The sequence below is a fragment of the Solenopsis invicta genome, chromosome 6, assembly GCF_016802725.1.
Source record: "Solenopsis invicta isolate M01_SB chromosome 6, UNIL_Sinv_3.0, whole genome shotgun sequence".
Taxonomy (NCBI): domain Eukaryota; kingdom Metazoa; phylum Arthropoda; class Insecta; order Hymenoptera; family Formicidae; genus Solenopsis; species Solenopsis invicta.
In genome coordinates, this window is record NC_052669.1 from 4,811,630 (window position 1) to 4,837,809 (window position 26,180).

The 26,180-nt window shown below is 38.8% G+C and overlaps 1 protein-coding gene and 1 long non-coding RNA gene across 6 annotated transcripts in view; one reads left to right on the plus strand and one right to left on the minus strand.

Annotated features, from left to right (window-relative positions):
• Positions 1–588: 588 nt before the first annotated feature.
• The window catches only part of LOC105193918 (voltage-dependent T-type calcium channel subunit alpha-1G), a 50,809-nt gene continuing 25,217 nt past the window's right edge, over positions 589–26,180 (plus strand). For 3 of the 5 annotated variants that reach the window (XM_039451168.1, XM_026130737.2, XM_039451170.1), the window contains exons 1-8: positions 1,635–2,017; positions 14,964–15,075; positions 15,626–15,759; positions 16,192–16,289; positions 17,140–17,311; positions 19,330–19,368; positions 25,108–25,211; positions 25,587–25,762. In XM_039451168.1, the coding sequence (XP_039307102.1) occupies positions 1,635–2,017; positions 14,964–15,075; positions 15,626–15,759; positions 16,192–16,289; positions 17,140–17,311; positions 19,330–19,368; positions 25,108–25,211; positions 25,587–25,762 (1,218 nt within the window). Of the gene's footprint in view, positions 2,018–14,963; positions 15,076–15,625; positions 15,760–16,191; positions 16,290–17,139; positions 17,312–19,329; positions 19,369–25,107; positions 25,212–25,586; positions 25,763–26,180 lie in introns of all 5 variants that reach the window. The other 2 variants (XM_039451171.1, XM_039451169.1) reach the window with 2 other exon arrangements.
• On the minus strand, positions 10,121–15,689 carry LOC120358169. The gene is made up of 3 exons (XR_005575118.1): positions 15,584–15,689; positions 14,964–15,103; positions 10,121–10,578 (listed from the first exon to the last, which is right to left on the minus strand). It is a non-coding gene; the product is annotated as an uncharacterized LOC120358169 (long non-coding RNA).

Below are 26,180 nucleotides of genomic sequence, written 5' to 3' on the forward strand. Positions count from 1 at the left end.
CACGAAAAAAGAAACTTCTTTATTACCAAATTTAGTTGTTTTTCGCTCGATTAATTTTCTCGTGCCAAAGAATCGCCGATGTCTATCACGTAATGACCCTTGGAGTCATCAATTAATTGGGCGTCGTATGGGGAGCAGAATTCGGAGTGAGACAGCCCTTTCGGGCAAATAATGGCGAGAAAAAGGCACAAGTGGTCGATGCCGAAAGTGAAAGCGAGGATCTCAAGGACTTTGTCGGATCCTTTCCAGTCATCTCTCCAGCTCCATCTCTTTCTGTCTCTCTCCTCTCTCTCTTTTCCTCTCCCTCTTTCTCTCTTTTTGTCTTTCTCTCTTTCTCTCCGTTTTGCCCACCTCGAGTACGAGCCGTGAAGGTGCTCTTCGGTCGACCAAGGGGTGAAGAGAAGGACGAAGGAGAGAACAGAAGGAAGAGAGGAGGAGAAGAGGTGGGAAAGAGTAGGAAGATCTCCGGATTTTCTCTGGGGGAGGATGTGTGTTGGAGGTCGCGAGACGCGGATGAGGCGAGGGACACGCACACACCGGGGGTCGCGCATGCGTCCGCCACCGTCGGGTAGAGGATGTTCGACGTTTTTTTCAGTCACCGGTCGACGCTGCGCCGGGCACCGTCGTCGTCGTGAACACGGCCGCGATCGCGCGGCGTTCAGCTGCTGGCTACCACCACCGCACATCGTACGTCCGCGAATCCCCTCGACGCTCGTCTCGCGAACAACAGCCCGCGCTAGTGCCCTCGTGTCCGCGCGACCGACGTAACGGTCGATAGGCACCTAACGCGAGAGAGGATACAGCCAGGTGAAGGACACCCGGAAGAAGACGAGGAGGAAAAGGAAGAGGTGGTGGTGGTGGTGCAGTGAATCAGTTCTCGGCCACACGCGCTTCACGTGCTCCTTTCCCGAGACTCGAGGTCACTTCGTCGAGGGGGATCACTTCACTCTTTCTCGAGGAGGATCTCGCGGATACTTCTCGTGTCGAGTGATCTCGTGGATCGAGGATCCGCGACGCGATCACATCCTCCGGGAACGTCGCGATACCGGGACAAGGTTACTGCGCGCTCGCCACGTCCCCAGGTGAGAAGCGCAGGTGAGAGGAATCACCGGGCAGGCGCGTCGCAAGAGGTGCAACTCCGCACCTGGATTCGCTATCTCCCCGGCTCCGACGTAAGATGCGATCGGCTGGTATTCGCTCGCTACGTCGATCGCGACAGTGCGAAGCAGCCCAGGTTGAGCGTTGGAATTAAGACGTCGAGTTTAAGACCGGAGAAGGAGGAGAGACTCCTCGTCGTCGTCGTATTCGCGACGGAAAGATTGGCGCAACGAATCGAAAGCACGGAGCATCCTCGATGACACCGCTGAGAACGGCCGATTGTTCACGCGATTAGTCGAGAGCAACGAGTAGTCGCGAAAAGGAAGATCAGACCGTGCAGCAAGATCGGGCGATGAGAATCTCTCTCCGAACGGCCAAGGAGTCCCGGAACCGTCGCCTCACGCAGCCCCGGGCGCCGAGGAGGCCGCGACGTCGTTGAAAGCCTCCCAAGTCGCTGGAGAAACGCCGCGTTCGCGCGCGCAAGAGAGAGAGAGAGAGAGAGAGAGAGAGAGAGAGGCTACTCGAGGTACTCGAGAATGTCGCTGCACTATCCTCACGGATACCGATACCGATCCGCGTCGAGGGCGATTAGCGGGAGCGGGGTCGGCGAGCAAGGCTCCGACAGCGACGTGGCGGAGCTCAGCGACCTCGAGGACGACGAGGATGAGGACGGGGCTCGCGTGTCCCCCAACAGACGAACGGTCGAAGAGGAGGACGAAAACGAGGACGATGAGGATGAGAACGACGTGGACGACGGGGACGACGACGATGACGACGACGACGATGAGGATGACGACGATGAGGACGAGGAGGAGGAGGGCGAGGGTCTACCCTATCCAGGCTTCATTCCAATCGCTCTCAGATATCTCGACCAGACCACACGACCGCGCAACTGGTGTCTCGCGCTGATTACTAATCCATATCCTTTTGGTACTTCTCGACTCGGTATGGTAAATTTTACTTTGTAGCACATATGTCGACCTACATACACGATCTCATACATTGCGCTCCAACCAACGTAAAAATCTAAGGTATTGCTAAAATCAATTAAGGGATTACTTTCTGAAAGTTCAAAGGCAATCTGAAATATTAGAAATATCTCGAAAGAATATCTAAAAGATTAGAATGCGTCTTTATGGAAAGAAAACCTGACAGACTAGAACATTTTCATACGTTTTCACAAAATTTCTCAATATTCAGGAAGCTTTTTTAAACACTTTTGACGTTTGTATAGTTGGCGATATATAATATTTTATAGGCTCGATAAATCTTTCTCTAAAATAGAATTAGAAGCGATTATTGGATATCGAGTTTCTACGGTAGCTTTTGTAAAAGTGGCATCTTTGTGTACATTTTACGAATACAGATTCGCTTTTCATGGTCGTGGTAAGCTGATGCGAACTGTTCCAGTCGATCTTCATTAGGAATTTATTTCATCTCTCTGACTACACAAGGTTGCGCGTGCGTCAGCATTCGCCGTAGCTATCAGAATTTGTTGATTTTCCTAAGTCGCTGTGCAATGTGCAGCGTATTATCAAATAAGATTTGAGGGAAGGCGATATCGAGGCGTTTATCCAGCTGAACAAATTATCCACAGCGGGATTTTTACATATTCGCACTTACACAGAATGTACGATGAGTTTAACTTGATCTTGATCGAAATTACCTACGTTATAATGTACATTAATAGGTTGACAGCTAATGTCAATATTATTTCGCGTTGATATCTTTACAGATGAAGAGAACAAAGTCGTAAAAACACGTGAATTAAAATAGAAAGCAATTACGCGCTTTTCCCTACGTTCGATTAAACTTTGTGATTTTGATATAATAGATTTAACGTGTCACGATAACCAATGTGATTACTAAAAAAAAAAACTAGACATACTGGATTTCATCTTCAAAATCAAATTGGCACGAATAAAAAAGATGCATTTATTTTATAGAAGAAGTTAGAACGAAGGAAATTTTTCGTATTTCCTGAGAGATATTTTTCTCAGAATACGTAATTATGGTGCGCAGAAAATAAAAATTGAAAAGTTCGATCGATACTTTTTAAAGGTAATTAATCGTTTCTTTACGCGACGTCTCCTATATTGAAACTTTTCGAAGATACGCTTGATCGCTCTGCTTTCGTACGACGTCTTTAACTTGCGGAACTTCTCACGCTCGTACGAAGCAGCACTTCCGCCTCATTTGTTGAATGTAGGATCTCCGCCCCCGGGCGGGTATTTGTCGCCGCGAATAGCCCCGAGTGTGGAAAACGCGGTGGCGAGTACCGAGGGAGATCGGTCTGAAGACACCTTAAATAGGTCATTGATTGACCTATCCCCAGGCGAATCCTACTGCGCGCGTAGCCGCTTTCCACAGTGGCACAGTTCTCTCCTATCTCGTTCCTCTCAGTACGACGGTGGTGGTTCTCCTTTTTCTTCTTCGTACAGTGGCGTTCCCGTTCTCTTTCTCGTCGCGCATTTTCCTCACCCTCTCACGGCGCGGCGCCCGATCCCTCCTCCGGTTCTCTGCACGTATACAGCCCGAGCGCCTATATCCGTTTGTGCGGGAAATTACTGGGGGGGTAGGGCGTGTGGCGGGATGTACTCTGCACGTGGTGAGGCAGCGGCAGCAGCGGCGGCGGTGACGGCGGCGGCGACGTCCGGGCAAAGTTTAGTCAGCCGACCATCGGAGCAACAAGCGCCGAGGGAAGCGCGCCGCGCGTCAGAAAGATCTCCATTGTGCGGGCGGGGACAATGGGCGCGGGTTGGAGCACGGTGTACCACCGAATGCGAATGAGGACCACGAGCCTGTTTCACGTTGCTACTGCAAAACCGTCGTTTCCCTCTCTTGTCCTCTCATACTCACGTTTCACCGTACTTCGCCGTTGAAATCGGAGTCCCAGATACCGCGATCCGAAATTCCCGGATCTCCCGAGTAGAAAACATCTTTGAAAGCATTGTGGTGGTCCTCAATTTGATGGAGGTCCCGTATAAAAAAATTTAATAAATTTCCATATGTTACGCAGTACGCAGCTGACTCCCTTATGATACCAGATCACGAGAATGCTTATTTCGGAACAAACATACGCGTTCAATAACGAAAACAATAGGGGAAACAACACGTTAATAAATAATTCCAAATTTGGCCGACAAACTGGCAAATGTTTATTAAAAACTTTTTTACAACACGTTTATTATACTAGCGCCTTTGAGTTGCGATATTACCGCGCAGCTAATTCATGTTGTATCGGAGAATCGAGACAAAATCATTTCAATTTTGGAACTTTTGAGGCACATTTCACACAAGAGTGTGTATCAAAGCGATAGAGACCTTGACCCATCGATGTTTAATCCTAGCGGAACCAAGGGCGGCCAGAGAATGTCAAACAGCATCTTTCCTTGAACTACTTACAGCAATTGTGATGATGTAGTTTAATAACTTTTACAGATTTAATTCTCTTAGCAAATCTAATTCCAATGAACGCCCAACCAAAACGCGATTGCTTTTGATTCAATAAATTTTATCATTAATTAAAATTATAGTAATGCATTTTATATCAAATGTACCAGCATTTCGAATGCATTCAGTTTGATTCCAATAAATCAGTTGTTATATACGTTGTAATTCACATCAATATTCTTTCGTTGGTATTTTTGTAAATAAAGAATCTCATAAATTAAAAAAAATAATAATTAAAACAAAAATCAATTATGCATTTCTTTTAATGTTCGATTAATTGTCAGTGGATTTTTTTAAATTTGCTGTAATAATCAAGAATCAAATTCCAAATTAAGCAGAGGTTTTATCTCTAGAATTGAATGAAAGAAAGATATACTGATTTTATGAAAAAGTTGAAATAAAAAGCTTTTTGCCTTTTCGAAACAAAATTATGATAGTTATTAAAAATTCGTATATTTAACCAATGATCAGTTTTCTAAAAAGCAATTTTGATTTTATGAGTAAATAATAATTGATCTACTTTCATATAATCTGTTGCATAGTTCAGGAAGTTTACTTTACTTGAATTATAAGTTCGGAGTTAAGCGGTCAACGGGGTTTGGATCAATAAAAAGTTGTCTCGCAGTTGTTTTTAGTACGTCGAAATCTAAAATCCGCGAATATTTTGTTTTGGTTTTTCTGTTTAGAGACCAAGTGAGAGATTACATGATTCAGATTGTGTGAAAATGGTTGCGATTAACAGAATAAACGGCCATCTCTCTGTTCCAGTTTGATAGTTTACTTCATTATCTTAAGTACCATAAAACGGCTGAGCAGTTATTTATTCAGTTTAATCTGATTACAGGTATCTTTCACGTTTAATTAATTTGTATAATATTAATTTGTATAATGTTTATTTCTCTAGATAGATCATTTTGTTTCGAATCTTAAAGTTAATCGGTTTTATGTATATAAAAGTTATATATGAAAAATGATGATATATTGAACTATATTTAGTTTCGAGAATATTACTAAATTATCTCTTTCTTTCAAAATATCTTGTTGTCTTTTACATCGTATCCCTTTATTTCTATAAATAACAACTCATTAGAAAGCGAAATATTCAATGTTATAAAAGAAAAAAGTATCCGTTCCTACGCACGGGCTGACACTACGTCGACTACGCGCTTTGACTACTTGTCGCTCCCGCCCGACGCGTGATTGCACTACTCTACTGCGTTGCTTGAATTGCACTCGAACTACTGATTCCCGCAAACGATCGGCTGCCTCTACATTCATTACCTTTTGTTTTCATTTCATTTCCATTAAAGCCACAGTAGATCAAGCAATGCAATTTATTTGCCGAATATTCAACAAACAGCAAATATGCTGTTTTATGTGAATTTGATTGCGTTGCGATATTTGTACGTGTGTTGTCCTATATACATAAAATTGAGGGAAACATTGTGTCATATAAGCGTATATTATTTCGTTCGCATTTATACATTTATTTCGCTCATATTGGCTCGGTGAATATTTAATGATCAAATGTGGCTCTTGGAATTATCGAATCTACAATGGAAAACTTAAATGAGTATTAAAATATTTATGAGAAAAGACCATCTCTTGCTCTCGAGAAAAAGATATTAGATATTAGAAATGTATTAAATTTGTCGCTCTAAAGGTGGAAGTCTGGAAAATGTAACTGGAAAAGGATACGTAACATCACGCAATATTTGCAGTGAGTTTCGCGATGGTGAACGTAATATTAGTGTAAGTAGGTGTCAACTTCACGCGGCGCGACAACGTGGTTTTGCGGTGACCAATGCGATATTGCGGCTATAATCAAAAGCAGTGGATCGAACGGTCCGGTCTCACAAGAGCAGCTTTCTATTGAGCTGCTCGCGTTTCCGCGCGGTTCTTTCACGTCCTTCCACTGGATCCCGTCGGCGATTCGTCATCGATCGACGACGAATACGACGGGTACTAGGTCAGGACATTTTCAGGACCGATGAAAAATAATCGAGTGACCAAAGCGAGGTAAACGAGGCAATCATCCGCGACCTCGAACGTCGCCGGAAGCGGCAGTCGATCGAAACAATTTGCTCGGCCGCCTCGGCCGCTTGATTGTCTATTAAGCACCGCGTAAATGAGCACCGCGCATCGATGAGAGCGAGAGGCGTCGATGAGAAACAGGTTGACGGGCCATCATCGACCGATCAACACGAGCGCGTACATAAAAATCAATCGCTTATCGCGCAAGGCTTATTGACGTCTATGCATGTGTGCGTGCATATGTGCACGAATGTGCGTGGGTGTGTGCGTTTTGCAACTGATATCGTAGTTGATATCGTCACATAAGAAGATAATATTAATTTATATAAATTAATATTTATAGTATATGATGCAATATGGCTGATTTTAATTAAAAGTGAGTAATTAATAAAAGTATTTTTAATTAGTCCAAAAGCGTTATCTAAATGTTTATAATATCTCGCTAACGAATGCAACATTTGTTGGTCATGATATTTGAAAATGCATTCAATGTACGAGAATCGATTTTTATTAAATTTAATCGATCTAGTGATATTTTGTAACGCTTTTTACACCAGAAAAATAGAGAGAGAGGGAGAGTCCATTTTCCAAATATCTTCCATATTGAATACCAAATGTAATATGATACCAAATAAACATTTCCTAGAATAAAAATACAGCTCGTAGCAATTAAATATAAATTCACGTTAAACGTGATATCTTTCGTGTCCTTCTCTCCGTTCGATTCCGTTTCTTGCGACAAAAGAGACAATTTTTCATTGGGAAACCTGAGCTCCATATGAGCTGTCAATATACAGATATCGAAGAATAATTTTAAACTGTGTGAAGATTTTCTATATTCGCGAAATCGGCACTACAAATCCGATCGGCCAATTTCTTCGCGATTATATTCTGAATCTTGCGTGCTTCCGCATCGCGACGTAACATCCGACGCTAGTGCAAGATTTATGGTTAACGGTTGCGTACTGTCGCAGCGAGCCAAGAGAATTCTGCAGCATGCTGCAACGACATTAATCCTTTCACGAACGATACTACTTAACGCGGTCGCAGGCACGCGCCGCGCCGCGCCGCGCCGTGCCGCGCCGGCCGGGGCGGCGCGAGTACAGATTACACTGCACGATAAACGGTTATCTAGGGCTCCCGGGTCTTGTAACATCTACGGCTCACGTGCGAGGCAATCGAATTGATTATTTTCCACTGGCGCTGCTTATCTCCGCGCGCCGCGCGTTAAAACGGGGATTTATTTTTAGCAACGCGCATACGTGGATCCGCGAGATAGAAAGCATTTGTCCTTTCGCAAAATGTTAGCATTTATTCTCGTAACAATTTAATTACTCATTCCGGAAATGAAGAATCCCCGCCTCGTACTTGTTCCGGGAATATCTGAGCGTGAAAATAGTTCCGTCACGGCCAAATTCAACGCGGCCATATGAACGCAGTCTGCTACTGAAGAGATTCTCTTGAGAAATTCTCTCATTTTTTTTTCTTTTGAAGATATTTAGAAATAAAAATGGAAATAACTCCTTTTGCCCCTTAAAAGAAATTCAGTGATTTGATTAATATAATAATTTATTTAAAATGAAAAATTGAAATTAATAAGTAAAATATTGTTATTAAAAGTTTATCGCAATAAAAATCTCTCTTCATTAATCTTATAATATTGAAACTATTATTTCCTCATCTCTTTAGTCCTTAGCTTCTGTCAGACCATAATGATTCCTCAATATATTTTGTGCGTTTTTTTTTACAATTACACAAGTATACGGGACCTACAGTTTCAACGTTGATTCCGAACAAACTAATTTAGAGGGGTTCTCTTGGTAAGATACTCTCGGTGGTTTACCACTGCCTTCTGATAGATAACGATCAAATAAAATCAGATCAATGAGACTGTTTCCTCATAACTTTTGATTAATCATTTTTATAATCTTAATTATATTATTAATTAAAAACATTTTAAACAAGCACGTCTGTTCTCTTTTAATGTTTAACTGTTTCTGCTTGAAGATTCGTTCCTCGTAAGATTTGCGATTCGCGCGTGAGTTACGCAAAAATCAGTGAAACCGAGTCGACAGCTTTAATGCGATCGATGTAGTAATTCGAGCGTGAAACTCGAACGTTTTTTGTTCGATGTTTCGCGGATAGGCCGACAAACGCTTTATCTGGAAGTCCCATTACTATTTCCGTTCGATCGCAATAATACAAAGAGGAAGGGAAATCTGACAAATTGAACGTATATTCCATCGCCTGGTTTTTGTCATTGCAAACGACCGCGACAAATTACGGTAAACCTTCTTCAGCAGCAGCTGTCGAAACGACTTGGAACGGGACCGTTACGAGAAAGTAGGGAAAACGTCCCTTGACGGAAGATTTTCATGATGATTTAGGTCTCTCTCCAGGCAGCAGTCGACTTCGTTGAATCGATCGCGGCACAAGAACGACAAATCCGGAAAGAAGTTCGGTCGCAGATCGACGTCCCTGACACTCTACCGCGGCTTTTCCTCGCTCCTTCATATCAAACATCCTGTTGACTGAGCACCGATTGCGTGTCCTGAGCACCACCGGATGCCCTTTCAACCATAGATGTTGGAAAACTTTCTATGAAAAAGGGTAGTTACTTTAATGGCGAGATATCGACAGCATTACGATGTTGTTAAACAAGGGAAAGTAAACTTCAGCAAATCAAACATGTGGAAGGTATGAATCATTTTTTCTCTCCTTTTTTTCCTTTCTTTCTTAATGGAGTTAGATTTTATTTTGAGAACCCTGTCATTTTAAGCGTCATACGCTCGCCAAGATATCGACGATTAATAATTTTTTTTTTACAAATGCATTTTAGAGAGCTCTCTTTCTCTTTTTGTTACAAAAAGAAAGATTCTAAATGTCTCATTCTGTAGGAAAAATGTGTTCTGGGAAAACAATTGATGCTTCTGGGACATATTGTATACGACAGAGAATGGAGTTGAAATAATTCTGCCTTTCCATCGCTGTGTTTCCATTTCTTCGCCGTTATTATTATTTACTCTGTCATCTGTGTTTGCATTTTCAACGAAATGTACGATGCTTTTTAACACTTATTCTTTTTTTACTACTTTGTTTCCTGCGAATAAGGAGCAATCAGGTCAATGGATAATAATGAAAGAGTGCTTGATACATGATAAAAATGAAAATTACTCTCTTTATTTCCCTCACCTTCTCTCTATCTATCAATCAATTAATCAATGAATTTATTCATCTATTTTTATTACATTGTTTTCTCATCAATTTCTTTTAATACATTATTTTCCTGATTTGACGTTTTGATATTTAATATTTCACAGAGAATTAAGATTATCTAAATACATTAAGATCATATATTAAGATTAAAAGCTAAATATTACCGAAAGATTTATACACTATACGAATTTGCGAAGGTGAAACAATCGTGATATTCACTTACATTGTGAAATGAATATATATCTAATGAAGATTAATTCTTATCATTTTACTTTGCAATAAAGATTAATTTAGATAAATTTTCTCTGAAATTGAAGTACTGTGATAAAATTATATTTTAAATTATCTAACATACAATGAGATCTAATTGAGACAAAATAAGTCAATAAATTTGTTTGATAAATATGATATAACGATAATCGTTCAATGATAAAAGAAACAATTATATATACAATTATATATACTTACTTACTACGCTTTAAAAGACGAGCGGCATCATCACGTGTGAATTTGATGCTTGAGCAATGCAGTCGTATGTCCTTTCTTCATGCGACTGTTATAAATGATTAAGCTGCTGCGGAAGGCTTGGTAACAAGAGCGGTGAATGCCTCATAAGGGGATGAAAGTTAACAGCAACAACAACACGATCCATTAGGTTCAGCGCGCAAAGCCTCTCGTACATTCAGCCGTTTTCTATTTGAGCGGATACACCTGTCGGACGACGTGCCACCCGTGCACACCGATGTGGAATCCATTGTGTGTGAACTGGAGCATTTGCTGGAAGAATAACAGACCAATCATTTCGATATACACAGATATCGTGTCTTTGTTTGCGTTAATTATACTTTAATAATTACTGATATCCTTTATGCATCTGCGTTAATTATTCAGTTTTAATATGTTGAGTGTCATGAGGTCATCGGTAATATGATACTGACTATGTCACGTTGACATGCAATTAATACACATGCACAAGTCGTAGATTTTAAAAAAGTTACATTTATGCCGGCAATCATCCAGAGTGCTAATTAAGCAAAATTTATCTTGCAATTAACGCGTTAGTAATTATGTCATGCTTCCTTCATGCTTCCTACAATTGTTTGAAGATTCCGATATGTAAAATTAAAATCAAAATCAGGAATAGAAAAGTTATTTTCGGGATCCCATTTTATTATGCTGGAGACTAAAGTAAAGAATAGTAGCCATTCATTCTCTTCTTCCGAGCTAATATATTTTTTCATTCTAAAATATCTATTATTCAGGTCCATTTCTAAATATCTTGTCTGAGCTTCTGGAGAATGTAAATCTCCGTCTTAATAAAAGGTACCCGTCGGCAAGGAATGCAAGGATGTCTATCATCAATCACTTCTTTTGCATTAGCGGTCGACGTTAGCCAAGATGCGATGGTTGCACCCTGGAGAGAGAGAGAGAGAGAGAGAGAGAGAGAGAGAGAGAGAGAGAGCTTGGTGGAGGCCAACCGAGTTTATTGATCGAACACACTCCGAGCACGTTTGTAGAAGCAGATAACGTAGAAGGTTCCTCGCGATTCGCTTGTCAAAATCACCGACGAGCTGCTTTTTAATGCGAGTGTTCCTCCAGCATCCTCTCCTATCCTTCGTTGTCCCCATTCTTCGCCGGAGATGAGACGTTACAGGTGCTCGCGACCGTCTATATAAGCACATAGGGAGGCTAAGAGCTCGTACAAATGCTCGTCGATATCGGTGCTTGGCACGCGAGATCGTGTCAGCGTGATAGATCGCTATTATGATACACCGTCGTTTCGCGGGCTTTTGCGATCGTACGGCAATCTATCACGCATCCGGCGTGAACTGCGTAGATTGTACGATTCCGTGTTTAATTCGGGTCGAGAAGCGAGCGCTCTCGAAATACTGATTTATACAACACAAAAGTTATAAAAACGTCTAACTAACGTTCGAAAAATAAATAGGCCTTTTATAATATTAACACGTTGAATTGCAGACGCTTTAATGAACTCTTCCAGGCATCCACGGTTCTACGGAGAATTGCATTTTACTTATCGTGAAAGTATTATATTCTGTGAAACGAACAAGTTCTGTATTTCAACTGTTGGATATGCATGAACAGGGATTATCATAACTTGAATTGAATTTTTATTAGAAAATCCATTTTTAATTAGCTAAATGTGAAACTTATATAATTTATTCGCGAGAGCTTTTAAAGCTTTTTTCTAACTCTATATGTGTATATATATATAATAAAATTTCTGCTGAGATTAAATAGAAATGGTTTAAGGAGCCTAATGGGAGAGTGATTTGCGGGTAGACGAATCGTGGTGTATCAATTTTGTCGCTTTCATTAGTCTAATTACTTTGCAATCTTTGGCCAGAGGTTTAGAAATATATTCCGGAGAATCATCCCATCTAACACCGGGATGTACGAAACGTTCCGTTCGCGTGATAAGTGGCGATCGATTTATTTTTAGTCTACCAATTTCCTGCGCGCTCGGTCGGACCATTTATCGTCCGAATACCATAAAAAATAACGAAGGTCATTTATGAAGATAGACGGTTTCAAGTTCAAATGACACACCGTGGTCCACTTACTTTCGAGCGACTACAGATATGTCGATCGATTCGACGTAATTCGGAAATCGCGGATCTGTCTCTGTAGCCTATAATTAATTGAGAGCAACAAGTAGCGGTGAAAAGAATTTCAGTCGGGATAAGGGATTGTGGCAATCCTTATCTCAATGGCGCTCCTTACTTTTAACCTTTTGAAAAGGGCGTCGGCCTCACGTGTAACTCGATGTCAGTAGCCGACTAGCTAACACGTGAATAGCCGCTTGCACGCGAGACTGATGAATATCACGACGTAGTATTACACCGTCCCGCAAACCCAGGGTGGAATACAAATCGCTGCAGCTAGAAAATCGATGTCCCTCGGTTTCTTATTCTCGTGCGTCACGCACTCAATTTATCTCCACATTAAAGATATCATGATACATGTTATATTCTTGAAAATTTGTCATGCCATAAGATCGTAAAAATGAAAAGGATAAGTAAATACTTTTCTTGATTAGAACAATGATATATAAATATATCTTGAAATAAAACGTTCGTATTTAATAAAAAAAAAGATCAAGAACTCCTAAAAAAATTAATTGACATTATTAAAAATTAGATACGATTTATAATGTAAACATCTTTAAATAAAATTTATATAAGATGTATATAAAATTATATTTCGTGTGCAGTATTAACTGTTTAGTATTTAGAGAGTTTAAAATGATATTTTCGTGTAATTAATAATCGCATTCGATACTGAAATATCACAATTCTATTAAAAGCGGTAACTACTGAAAACTGATAGCTGCCAATTGTACGATCGGGGAAACTCACTGCATCGCGTCGCTCGCACACACATCTTGATTATCGATTCCGATTTGACCTTATATCAAATTTCAGTATGTTAACACTTGTGTATCGTGATGTTGGAGAAAAAAATGTACGTTTGAACAAATCGTGTGTGTAATGATGATCGAATAGTAATATTTTATTCAGTAACACTCGCATACTCGTCTACGGCATTTTTTCCACGCGCATAGATTATAGACATGCGATTAGATGTAATCGCGCAACTTGTCTGCTCGTTAAATAGATGTGTGGAGAAATGCGCTGCGTGGAAACGCGATGTTTAGATTATAGTCACTTGGCAACGACAATCAGTGTGCCGATTACGCCGATTTGATTTTCATCGATCACAAAAAAATTGCGCACTAACAGAATGTAAGACTGCATATTCAATTATTGATAATAATTATGTCGTTAACAATCAAGACATAATTATTCCACAAGTACAAAAAATTTTGTAATTTGTTTTCAAACTTATTAATGGCATTACTTTTATTAAGTAGTAATATTTAAATTCTTGGTAGATTATTTTTATGCTTGAGAATACTTGAGAATCACATTCGTGTATGAATTGAAACTTATTTATTTATAACGGAAATTGAAAGTTCTTTAGTTGCGATAAATAGATTAATCGAAGAGAGACTTCTTAATACATAATTGAGTGCGAGATATTTCCAATAAACTTCTCGTGCACTATTCATGCAACATGTATGATATTAAAGATTCTCTTTTGTGTTTAATCACTTAGATCTAGTGAGGTATACATGTCTCAATATCTCTAAAAAAATCACTTTTTGGTAAAAATGAAGCTTTTTAATTCAACTGAAGCTTGTTTCAAAAGAAGTTCAGTTAAACTTTAACTAAAAATATTATAATAAATGTAATACAATCATCTCTCTCTAGTCCTTAGCTCTTGTCAGAGCGTAGTAATCCCTCAACGAATTTCAGTGGTGTGCGCTTTTTACAATATACACACATATACTATATGAGACCTAAACGCCGATTTCGAACGGCCTAAAATATGGAGGTTTTCTTGGCAAGGTACTCTCGATGGTTTGCCATTGCCTTCCAAGAGACAGCGATCAAATAAAATTAGATTTCTGATCGGTGGATACAATCATAAATTACAAGAAATTATTTATTGAGTAAAATTGGAAAGCTCTCTGATTAATCATGGAAAGTTAGATGCGTAGTATAACTTTACTTATACTTGTATAACGATTACTCAAATATAACTAATAATGTAAACTTCCAAGAATATTTCTACTATACAGAATGTATAAATGCGCATAATATTTAAAACTTTCGTATTTCAGTAATAAGAAAAATAGTTATTGGTGGAGAAATGTTACTGGTTAATACTTATAGATGCGAAGAAAAAATATCTATAATAAATAATTTTATTTAAATTTAATATTTTTCTGGATCCGCCATATTAGATTCGTCATTTTTAATTTTTATATGTGGACGTTATTTTCGTATTGAGTATCCCCCAAAAAACCTCATAATGAACCATTTTATATTTTATTTCTTGGATCCTTCATATTAGATCCGCCATTTAAAATTTTTATTTTTTTTTATTTTTGTATTCAGTAATTGCCCCAAACCTTTAAAAGTAACTAGATAATACATTTATTTTTCAAAAAAAGTCAGACCTGAAAGGGTTAACAATGCGTTAACCCTTTCAGGAGCTTACTCGAGTGATCTGTTACCTTTAATCAGGACAGACTAAAAAAATATCCAGCTATCTTTTCCTTAACAAAGACTCACGTGGTTCGAAAGGGTGAGCATGATGGTGATCCTTCTGAACTGCATCACGCTCGGGATGTACCAGCCGTGCGTGGACGATCAGTGCGTAACGAATCGATGTAAAATACTGCAGGTACGTATTCATACCTCTCGGTTACTGGCTGGAAAAAGAAGAAAAACGAAGAAGAAAAATCGCGCAGTAATCCGCATGATCGCGTTCGGATTTGAGAAAGCGAGGTATGGCGTATCGGGTTTATTTAAGTAAGAGCCATGTATTTCCATAAGAACGGCTTTCTTCGCGATTCGAAGTCTCGGGATTTGCATGTTCGCGTGCCAGAACGAAAAGTCCGATATCGGAATAAGAATATTTACAATTCAATTAAGCCAACCTTACGGGGAATTTCGCGTGAAGGCGGTAATTATACGATGCGTTGATAAGCGAATTAATCGATTGCGCATCTTGACACGGTTTCCGGTCGACTCGCAATTAGTAAAGGTGACGGAAGAGAGGAAGAAGAGAAGGGGGAGCTAGAGGAAGAGGACGGGAAAGAGATGAGAAAATTACCGACATAGCACAGCCGTTAATCGAACCCTCGAATAGAGTGCCCTAAATCAATCACGGTAGATTACGCCAATCATACCCTGTTCTAATCAAGCCGCGTTCCTCTGCTTGTTTCTTCCAGATGTTCGATGATATCATTTTTGCCTTCTTCTCCCTGGAGATGACCATAAAGATGGTGGCGATGGGAATTTCCGGTAAAGGAACTTATCTCGCGGATTCCTGGAATAGGTTAGATTTCTTTATAGTGCTGGCTGGGTAAGTATCTCACTTGTGTACCTTATTATGTTTTCTAATTTGGATTTTCTTGTTTAAAAAAAATTCTGTCTAACAAAACCAGCATGAATCTGTATGAAGTATGCATTATGTTAGTTAACAATATAGAATGATAAATTAACAATAGCAATTGTAATAATTTTATTATAATTATGATAATTAACAATGTGTAAAATTATTTTACATTTATAATTTTTATATATTTTCTGTTTAGATGTATATTATAACTTTTAATTCCTCACATCTTTAAAAATTGAATTCAGAGTCGAGCTAAATACATTTCATGCTATGAGTATTACGTTAGATCATTAACTATATTAAATATGATATTTTATTAAATTATAAAAGGATTTTACTGTGATAAATATTAAAATAGATGTAGTTGAAGAAATTTAAAAAGTGACTTGGTTGTAGCGCTTTGGAATACTGCCTAAACGTGGAAAATATGAATCTGTCAGCCATCCGAACGATAAGAGTATTAAGGCCATTACGGGCGATCAATCGAATACCAAGTAAGTAACGAGATCTTTGCGAGATATGTCAAAAACCTCCATAGTTGACGGTTAACTCTAGTTTGCTCTCGTCGTTTCGATTTCACGGTGCACTGCCAGGTGCATAACCGCCGCGTATAGATCTCGTAACGCATTCACGGTTGATTTCATCTTGGAATTGAAACGTGGCGAAGGCAGAGGAGTGTATATAATCATATCGAACAAGAACAAGTAAAGTTGGCAAGAAGAAGCATTTAACCACAAACGTTAAGATCGAAATTCAAGGCTGTATTTCGCGTAAGCGTGAAATATGTGCACGTGTCACGGAACTCGCAATCTTAATTTTAATAAAAAATCCTCGGGTCAATATGTGTGCCATATATTTTAGTTCGTTTTATCTTTATCCCGTCATAGTATTCAAATCACAAGCGGTTAAAAAGAATTTTGCGAGGGCTGTTTTTTGAGGCGAAATAATAAAGTCTTATCGAATATTAAAGTCCTATCGTAATTTTAAATTCCTCTCTCGGAATTTGAACGCCAAGATTGACTTAGATATTTAAAGTCGGAAGCTAAAAAGTTTCTGCGAACAATGTTTTCACCAGAAACCGTTCTTTTCCTAGTATAAATAGGATAGGTAGTCGTCAACTTGTCTACCATTAAAATTAAAATCGAGAATTTAAATCATTCCGCGTGAAATATACTTGCAAATTATATTTATAGAAAAGAAAACGATCGAAATAGCATCAGATTATTCCGAGGAAGAATTTCCGCAAGCAGAATCGATGTTATATTGGTTCAAAGAACTCGATAACGAATTATGACGTATTATTAATCGCTTAAGAAGCGTTATTTTCACAAACACCTCCGACAGGTATGCGGATACTGGTGATGCTGCTACTCGACACTCTTCCCATGCTGGGCAACGTCTTGTTATTGTGCTTCTTCGTCTTCTTCATATTCGGTATCGTCGGCGTGCAGCTGTGGGAAGGCATACTGCGCCAACGCTGCTTCCTCAAGGCTCTGCCCAACATCAAGTATCCCGAGTAAGTCGGCGAGAACCTTAGGTCCGCGGACTATTCGTTGACCACCTTTTTTTTTATTATAAATGTTCGACCTCGATTCTTCACGTTATTGCGCCTCACGCTGCATCGCATCTCGTTTTTTTTCTCCTCTATCTGTCTTTCGATCGCTGTGCAGTTTGAAGCGCTTCATCGCCGATCGTCGCATTTCCGCGAGACGGCGAAACTGTGGTATTCAATAACTCAATAATTCATATTCGGTAATTCGTCGTTAACCAGAAAGTTTTTGCGACACCGTGTATTTTGAACACGGTAAATGGTAAAGCAGCACGCTCAACGCAAAACGGTCTCTCGATTTTAGCAATTTTCATCTAAGGCTAATCGTCAAAATGGTGGATTTAGCCAAGACCAGTATTTATCTTATTCGAAACACTTTCACTTTTGTATAAAAATTCTATTTTGAGAACTTTTGCAATAACATGCGTTGAAATACAGTAAACGTTATAGCCCTACGTATAAAAAAAAAGCTAGACTAATCTAGAGGAATAATTCTCATTTTTATATCGTCATATTTTATTTTATATCCACCAGGCATTTGCGTTTACCGTGTCTAAAGCATGCTATTGCATAAGAAAATCTATTTCTCTGCGTACGCAATTTTTTGCTCGACACTTTTTGCTTAGATAGACTATTTCTATTTGACACGCCTGCAATTTGTTTTCGTCGCCTGAGACGATGCGGATTTCTTCGGGAATTTTAGTTATGGGACTTGCGTCTGCGAATGGGATAGTAAAAGAGCGCGGCGAACCAGCCGCATACGTGCACGCGATTCGGCATCGATTAAACGATACCTGGTCGCGTGATTCGTTCGCGCGGAGTCCAACTATAATCTAATATATCCAGATTGCATGGCGAGTAGCTCCAGTTGTCACAAAGCATCGCTTGCCGAGTTTTTCTTACTGTAAATTTAACGCTCCGCTCTTTTCTTCCTTCGCTCTCTGTCTTTCGCCAGTTCTTCTCTGCGCCAATACTTTGCGCTCGATCCGCTTCCACCAGACGATCGATATTTGCTCAGAATACAGTGCAAACTTCGTAACTCATGCTCACTCCGCTCGGCTTATCACGAAATTACACATAAAATGTCATTGTCTCGAACTTGAGATAGACGCAAATTAACGAAAGTAGATAATTAAACATTCTTAAAGCTTGTTTATGTAATATTACATTTTTTTAGAAAGAATAGAAAGTATCACGAAGAATACATTTTTTTTCTTATATTTTTTAAATATTAGTCTTTTTTGTGAGAATATTTATTTCGTTTTTGCATTGTACATAAGCCGTCTGTTTAAAAATTGAAGAAAACCAAAATAATTAGTTTGTTTAAATAGTATCATTTTTTATTATTAATAACTTATTTGAAAGCTTATGAATAGCTAAATAAAGTCTTGACATAAAGGCAAATCTGTAACTGTCGAATTTTAAAAATTTCAAGCTACTTTCCTAAATAACTTTTTTTTGTACAAATTATATTTATTTAAATATTTATGATCTGTGTTTATATGATATTTTATTAACAGTACAAAAAAAGGCAATCTCTCTTTACGTTTCTTTTTTCGTTACATGAATTATTTATTACGCGACAATCATGGATCTTGCCCTATCGCGTTTCTAACATATAAAACTTTTTCAAAGGGAAAATAATTTTAAAAGCATGACACTTACAGCGACCTTTCTGTCAGATATACGGATATCGATTTGAGATTGCTGGCGCGTTCTAGATGAGATAGATATCATCGGTGGCGAAAGGGACCACGAGAAGTTCGTGAAAAGCCCTGGATGGATCAGTATGTTCTACTTCCTGAACTTTTGCTTTACAGGAGTATATCACGTTAGGCGATCTAAGACGCTCTTCTACACTCTCCTCCCTCTTTCTTTTTCTTTCTTTCTCCCTCTTCTGCTCCTCGTGACTAAAAAAAAAAACCTAGACATATAAGTACATGACCCTAGGGAGGCAGTGACAGGCTATTGTTTCGCTGTTGCAGGTTACTCTCGGACGAGTACTCGGTTCGATCACGCATTTAGTAAGCTCTAGTAGAGAACAATGTGCTGTACATACATATATATCTTTCTCTATCTCTATCTCTATCTCTCTCTCTCTCTCAATAATACATATCGATGAACTCACAGAGTATACATACACGTGGCATCCAAATGTACATATATGTATATACATGCAACCATACGTGATGTGAATATGTCTATATTATTTCTCTCTTTTTCTCACTTTTCTCTCTCTCTCTCTCTCTCTCTCTCTCTCTCTCTCTCTCTCTCTCTCTCTCTCTCTCTCTCTCTCTCTTTCTATATTTCTCCCTCAGTCTCTCCCACTTTTATAACTTCTCTCTTCACCATTCTACCAGTATGCGACTGTATCGTAGTATGTACTCACATAGAGCATGTCGACTCGACCGACGATGACTTTTTCGTACTACTAAACTATTTCGTATACTGGCTGCCAATCAAGGAGATGATGGTTCCGAGATCCCCGAGAGCGAGAGAAGAGACCAACCCTCCGAAACTTCGAGATAGCATTTTAAATGTCCGGGCTATTTCACCGTCTCCACACTTAACCGTTCTAGCACTCTAAAGTTCACCTCTCGATACACACTTTGTACATAAATCGCGTGGTGCGCGGCTCGAAAAGCGGGAATACGCCGATGATGGAGGAGGGGATCCGTAATTTGTGGGCGACCCGGAAACTCCACGTTTCTCCACAAGATTACTGTACTCCGACACTTCGAAATCTCTTCGACTAGCTCGATGCACGAGTCGATGTTCTTCCTCTTCTTTACTCTGGACCATTTTCGTGGCCCGCGCGCCCTCACATTCTCACTCTCACTGACCCCTTCACTTTCTGCCTCTCTATTTTATCCTCCCTCTACGTGTGTCTAATCGGTAAGCGTTAACGATGCTTTCTGCATATGTGAACTATCGTTTAAGCAACTGTGTGTGTACGTGCGTCTGTGTGGCATCGATGATCTCTGTGGTTTCACTACATCGCACCGCTTTCACGATAGCGTATCCTTCCGTTACGTACAGAGCGTCCCAAACTTCGCGATCCGTGAACTAATTAACGAAATATTTGATACATTTGAAGTTAACGTTTCCTTGAAATGGCAAGTTTCTCGTCTCTAATTCTTTAATACGAGAGATCGGAGCTTCGACATTTTAAGGAAGGATCGATGCTTCCCCAAGGACCTCATTACGAAGGGCATGAACACGGTATCGCGAACACTCTGAGTATCAGTGACGTTGTAAACGATCATGAAACGAGACGAGCTCTAGACTTTCACGTCGCACGTTTTGTGGGACGTTCTGTTCCCGTTCGGATACGATTACGAAGTGTTTAAGGAACAGGAAACTTGGTCGCACACGTCGAGACCCGCCGTCCTAGATGCATACTTGCGCGCCCGGGTGCACAGTGCCCTGGAGTCGCTTTAATTCCGAACTCGCGTGGCGCGATAGCGCGGCAAGAGAAGTAGGTTCCATAAAGCTCCAAGCCCAAGCTCAGAGAGAGAGAGCTAATTAAACGCGCGGTGCTCGCGCGGTCTATTCCGGTATACGTAGCAGCTATTTTCGAACGTTTATCGACTTCTGCACCGGCGTTACTGCCGTTCCCGCGCGCTGGTAGCGCAGCGCTGGAGCCTCGCGGATAGCGATGGCCCTGGAAAGCGGTATCAACATCAACTCGTAATTTTCAAAGCACGCGAGCCAAAAGTATTCCTGAAATGCCACCTATCTTGCGAATGATATCGGAATTCGAGCAAAGTATCAAATCAGTATTGCAACGTATTTGGCTTTATGTGCAACGTATTTGGCTTTATGTCCAAGTAACACACGTTTGAAAAAGAATACAGCTATAAACGTACTTGAGAAAATTTTATCTTATAAATTATTATATATCTGCTTGCTTTACTTGAGAACATTGAGAAGCCATCGCTAATCGCGCAGAGTTCGCTGCCAAAATGCGCTCGCGGATGTACAAGGCGACCAGATTTTTGTAATCACGATCAAGTACGTATTGTCATAAATATAAAAATTAAGATTGAATATATTAAATATAATTAAAATCATTCTTTTTCGTGCGACATTTTTTACGATGCTTTAAACATCTTTTGGAGAATCATATTTTATAATCATTTTCAAGTTAAATTGATTTCGTATTGAGATACGGAAAGATAGAGGGACAGGAATAGTAAAAGTTTATCGCAATAGTAAAAGTTTACGAGAGTCGCGACAAAGCAATACATTATGGGGATTAATATATTGTTCAAAAGTAGAACATCTGGTCACCTTATAAGTATATAATATACGAGAGGATCTAGAACGATGGGCACGATCAGCACAGCGAGCACAAATGTGAAGCACACGCCTATGCCGCGTTAAAGGCACGCAAATTAAGGAGAGCACAGGCGATCACGTGCACACTGCTAATTAAGCATACATAGCGTGTGTTTGAATAACGTAAAATTGTGTCGCATTATTTTAGTAAGTATAACACCTCGTAATGCAATATTTCTTTATCGTTCCATTTTTTTTTCTCTTCGGTTCAAATGAATTTTATTATAATTATGACTATTCATTCTCGATGAATATCAAGAAATATGATATTTCAGCATAATGCCGTTGTAAAAGAATAATCTTGAGAATATCAATACAAAATGAAATAAAGAAGTGAGATCAATCATCTGAGTCTAACGGGATTATCAATCACGAGCATGTCTGAGAATCCAGAATAAAAGATGCTATATCGCGATAGAGGAGTATAATCAAGCTTGGAGAAAGATGGCACAGTATCTTCCGATCCTAAAGGGCATAGCATAAAATGAATTATCCGTCAGACTTGAGACAACACATATTTGCTCATATTTCACGTTCAAGATTACGTGAACGTATTAATCCGCGCATAAGAGACAGAATGTCATCAGTATTTTATTTTCTGATTCTTTGTACCTTTATACCTAAAAAAAATATAATATCAAGTAATTATTTATTTAGTAATATAATATCAAGTAATTATTTATTATTTTACTATTGATAGAGAAAGGTTACCAATACTTACATATTACTTTGCTTTTAGATTATATTTTTTAAACAAAAGCTCACAATAAAACTTTGAAAGCATAAATACAAACTAGAAAGTGTCATTAGATGATATAGCAGTTTTTATAATATTGTTTCGTATTACTCTTTGCAATAATTAATATTTTTGTAACATAACTAATTTCTAATTAATCTGAAAAATTAATTTCTGAAACTGATATAGCAGGCAGTAATGACAGAATTCAGATGTGAAGAAGCTAATTATAAGATAACCTGGAACCACTCTCTAATTCAGAATAGTATTATTCACTGAAAGACAGTGAACATAGCCTGATTTCAGTGGTATCTTTATGACTATCAGTGATGACTATTAGTGATATATCAATTAGTGATATATCAATCAGTGATATATTAATATATTCACTGTCTTTCAGTGATAATACATTGATTAGTAAGAGTACCTCCCTCTTAAGCGGAATCGCTGAGAGACAGTGAATAATTACTGATTATCACAGTTATAAGTATAATACTGTAAATCAGTAAGATTTCACTTATCCGGATTTATACAGCAGATTTACTGGTTTTATTATACAATTAGAAGCAAATGTTACTTTGTACCAAACTCTTCACTATACATGTTTCAGACGTAATATACAGTTGAAGGATCAATGTTTTTTTTTTTTCGATATATACACATATCTTAATTGTGGTGTTTTGCAGGATAGGAATAACAAGCTTTTTTGTTGCCCTCGGGTTGCGGAAGCACGTGTTTTCAATCTCCTCCGCAAATTTTATGTTTCAAATCACTTCGCGAGGAAAATATGAAAGAGAAACATGCAAACAAAACAGTTTTAGGAAGCCACAAATATGTAAAATAATCTAATACCATCGATGCCCTCAATATTTGAACTGAATATACTCAATATTGAACAATAATCTAATACTACCAATATACTCATTATACTCTTTGTTTGAACTGTGCCATTTGCAAAAGAAAATTGTTCATTTTTTTTCCTCAGATCTTATATAGAAAAAAGTATATAATAAATGTATGAACTATGGGTTTTTTTTTTTTTAATTATCTAAGCAAATCATGCTTTTCAATATTAATAATATGGTGCAATGTTTACTCTGTAAATCTGAATCAGGGGAGTCTTACTGATTTGCAGTGCTGTACTTATAACTGTGGTCACTACTTACTATTCATTATTTTTCAGTGATTCTAGTTAAGAAGGGGGTACTCTGACTGACCGAATCAGTATATTATCATTGAAAAACAGTGCATATATCACTGAATGAAAACAGTCTATTCACTGTCTTTCAGTGAATAATATACTGATTCCAATTTAGAGAGTAGTTTCCGACAAATAAGAGAGTCACTTGGAGTTCTTGTGTCGCTTTGGAGATCTATGTCAGTATTAGCGACCTTCCTTTATTAAACTACATTTGATTTAAATTGCGACCGTCTGTCGGATGTTAAGCTCAATATTCTATGAGCTTCTTCAGGAGAAAGGTTTTGTTCACGTGCCACGACAACGGCGTAACTCGCAATCTTCGAAGCTAAAAATGAACTAGAAATTCATTTTCGACATTTTGGTATTACCGATATGTTATTTCGCGACAAAGGTGTTAATCGTCAATTTTTTGTCAATTTCTTTTTTCGCCGATTATTTTCGGCGCGATACCAGCCACGTGCACGCAAATTCGTGTCGGTATACGTATATCTACATTTGCCTATATTTCTCTCAATCGTTGCGCACGTACGTTGTACATCAGCATCTTTATATACGTGTACGTATACTATACTATATAATGTGTCCGAGAATCATCGGACGAGCTGTCGACCAGTGATACAAACAGGGTCGAAAGTGTAAGCACGACAAGGCCGATGGAAAGCGCGCCCGATTTCCCGAGCTGCACGCGCTTTATTCGAAGCAATCTCGATGCGAATACCGCGTTAAGCGTTGTATCGATCAGTTTCGCGAATGCTACAGTCGTGTTACGCTGACAATGATTTGCGCGGCGTAGGTTGTTTACGGTTAGCATTTCATTCGTATGCATATACACATCCTTTGGAACCTATATAGCACGGGAACCTACTCCGCTCGATTACATTTACATATTTTCGGTTAGGTTCCCATTTACACAAAAAGCCACACTGGAAGCTCCTCCGGTAATTCCGCGACCCTCTGAATATTATATATATATATATCATGAATATTTGAAAAAATATATGGAACGAATTATGAAAAAACAATCATCTAAAATAGCTTCTTATTACATTCCATAATGTGCAATTTCTTTCTTCAGACAAACTAGGGTATTTTTGTAATAAAAGTTCAAAGTATCTTAAATCGTGCTATACCATTCAATTTATTCTTTGTCAAAGTTGTTGTGATACTTTTAACTAATTCAAGGCTCACCACAGACGAAATTGATTGATAAGTCATTCTTTAGGTTTCCCTTTTTTTAAAATAACGCATAAGAAATTATTTTAGACGACAGTTTCTAGTGATTCGTTCTATATACGTTTACGCTATATATACTATATATTATATTAAACACGCTCTGCATATCTACATACAATGTACGCATAAGCGAAGCATGCGAAGAGTGCATCCGTGCATAATAAAGCATATGTACGCAAGTCTTTAAACTTAAGAATCTACGTGAATATTGGTATGCGATAAATTTTTAATCGTCGCTCGTTGGTTTTCCAGCGATCTGGAGAAGTTTTTCGAGTATCAGGGTCAGGATTACATTTGTTCGCGTCCCGATGACAGCGGGATGCACTCCTGCAGTAATCTGCCGCCTCTCAAAATAGGTAAGTAAATCCTCTGCCAAATAAAGTTTGAATAAATTTACAGAATATAATTTAATTTAAAATTCGTGCGCGTAATTCCATTGAATTTAATTCTCTCTCTCTTTCTCTCTCTCTCTCTCTCTCTCTCTCTCTCTCTCTAACACGTAGCCCATGTAGAATCGTGAGATTAAAAGTGGCTTGTGCGGCTTGCTTGAAAAATTTAAAATTCAAAAATATTTCATAGGCGTTTTTAAGCTTTGACGAGAGATGACAAATATTTGAGACAAACCTTTAATCCGAGCTCCCCAATATTCTGAATTCGCCACGTTACCGCACATTCGAGTAACTGATTGTTTCATCATCGTAATCGAACGCAACGGCGTTTTTCGCATTCAGGAAACTTGGTGTGCAACAGTACCGCCGTGCCAAACAGTAACGTCACGTACATCAACAATGATACCTGCGTTAATTGGAACTACTACTACACCGAGTGCAAGGGCCAGGGCAACAATCCATTCCAAGGAACAATTTCGTTCGATAACATCGGTCTCGCCTGGGTTGCCATATTTCTTGTGAGCGCTTTAGTTACTCGTCCTACATTCGTTCAGAATAATTTACGTATGCATGTATACACGTTCTCGAACATGTACATGTGGCACGGAATATTTCTCCCATTTATAAGTAAAATAAAAACTTTTACGGCGCCCGAAAGTCGATGGAAACGCGGATCGCGTACATTAGTTCGCCAAGAGAACCAAGAGAAAAATTACGCTATCGACGATATTGCGGACGAATTGGTTTTCATTCGATAAGATGTTATCGCGAGTGAGTAATGTGCTAGCTGGAAGGCTTCGTATTTCTATATAATGAAAATGTATGAGGTTTCACAACATATTTCCTCTTAACGCGTTCGTATTATAGCATGACTTCCCTGAATAAGTTTTCTCTCATTTTTAACGAAAATTCAGCCATAAAATTTTAATAATATCT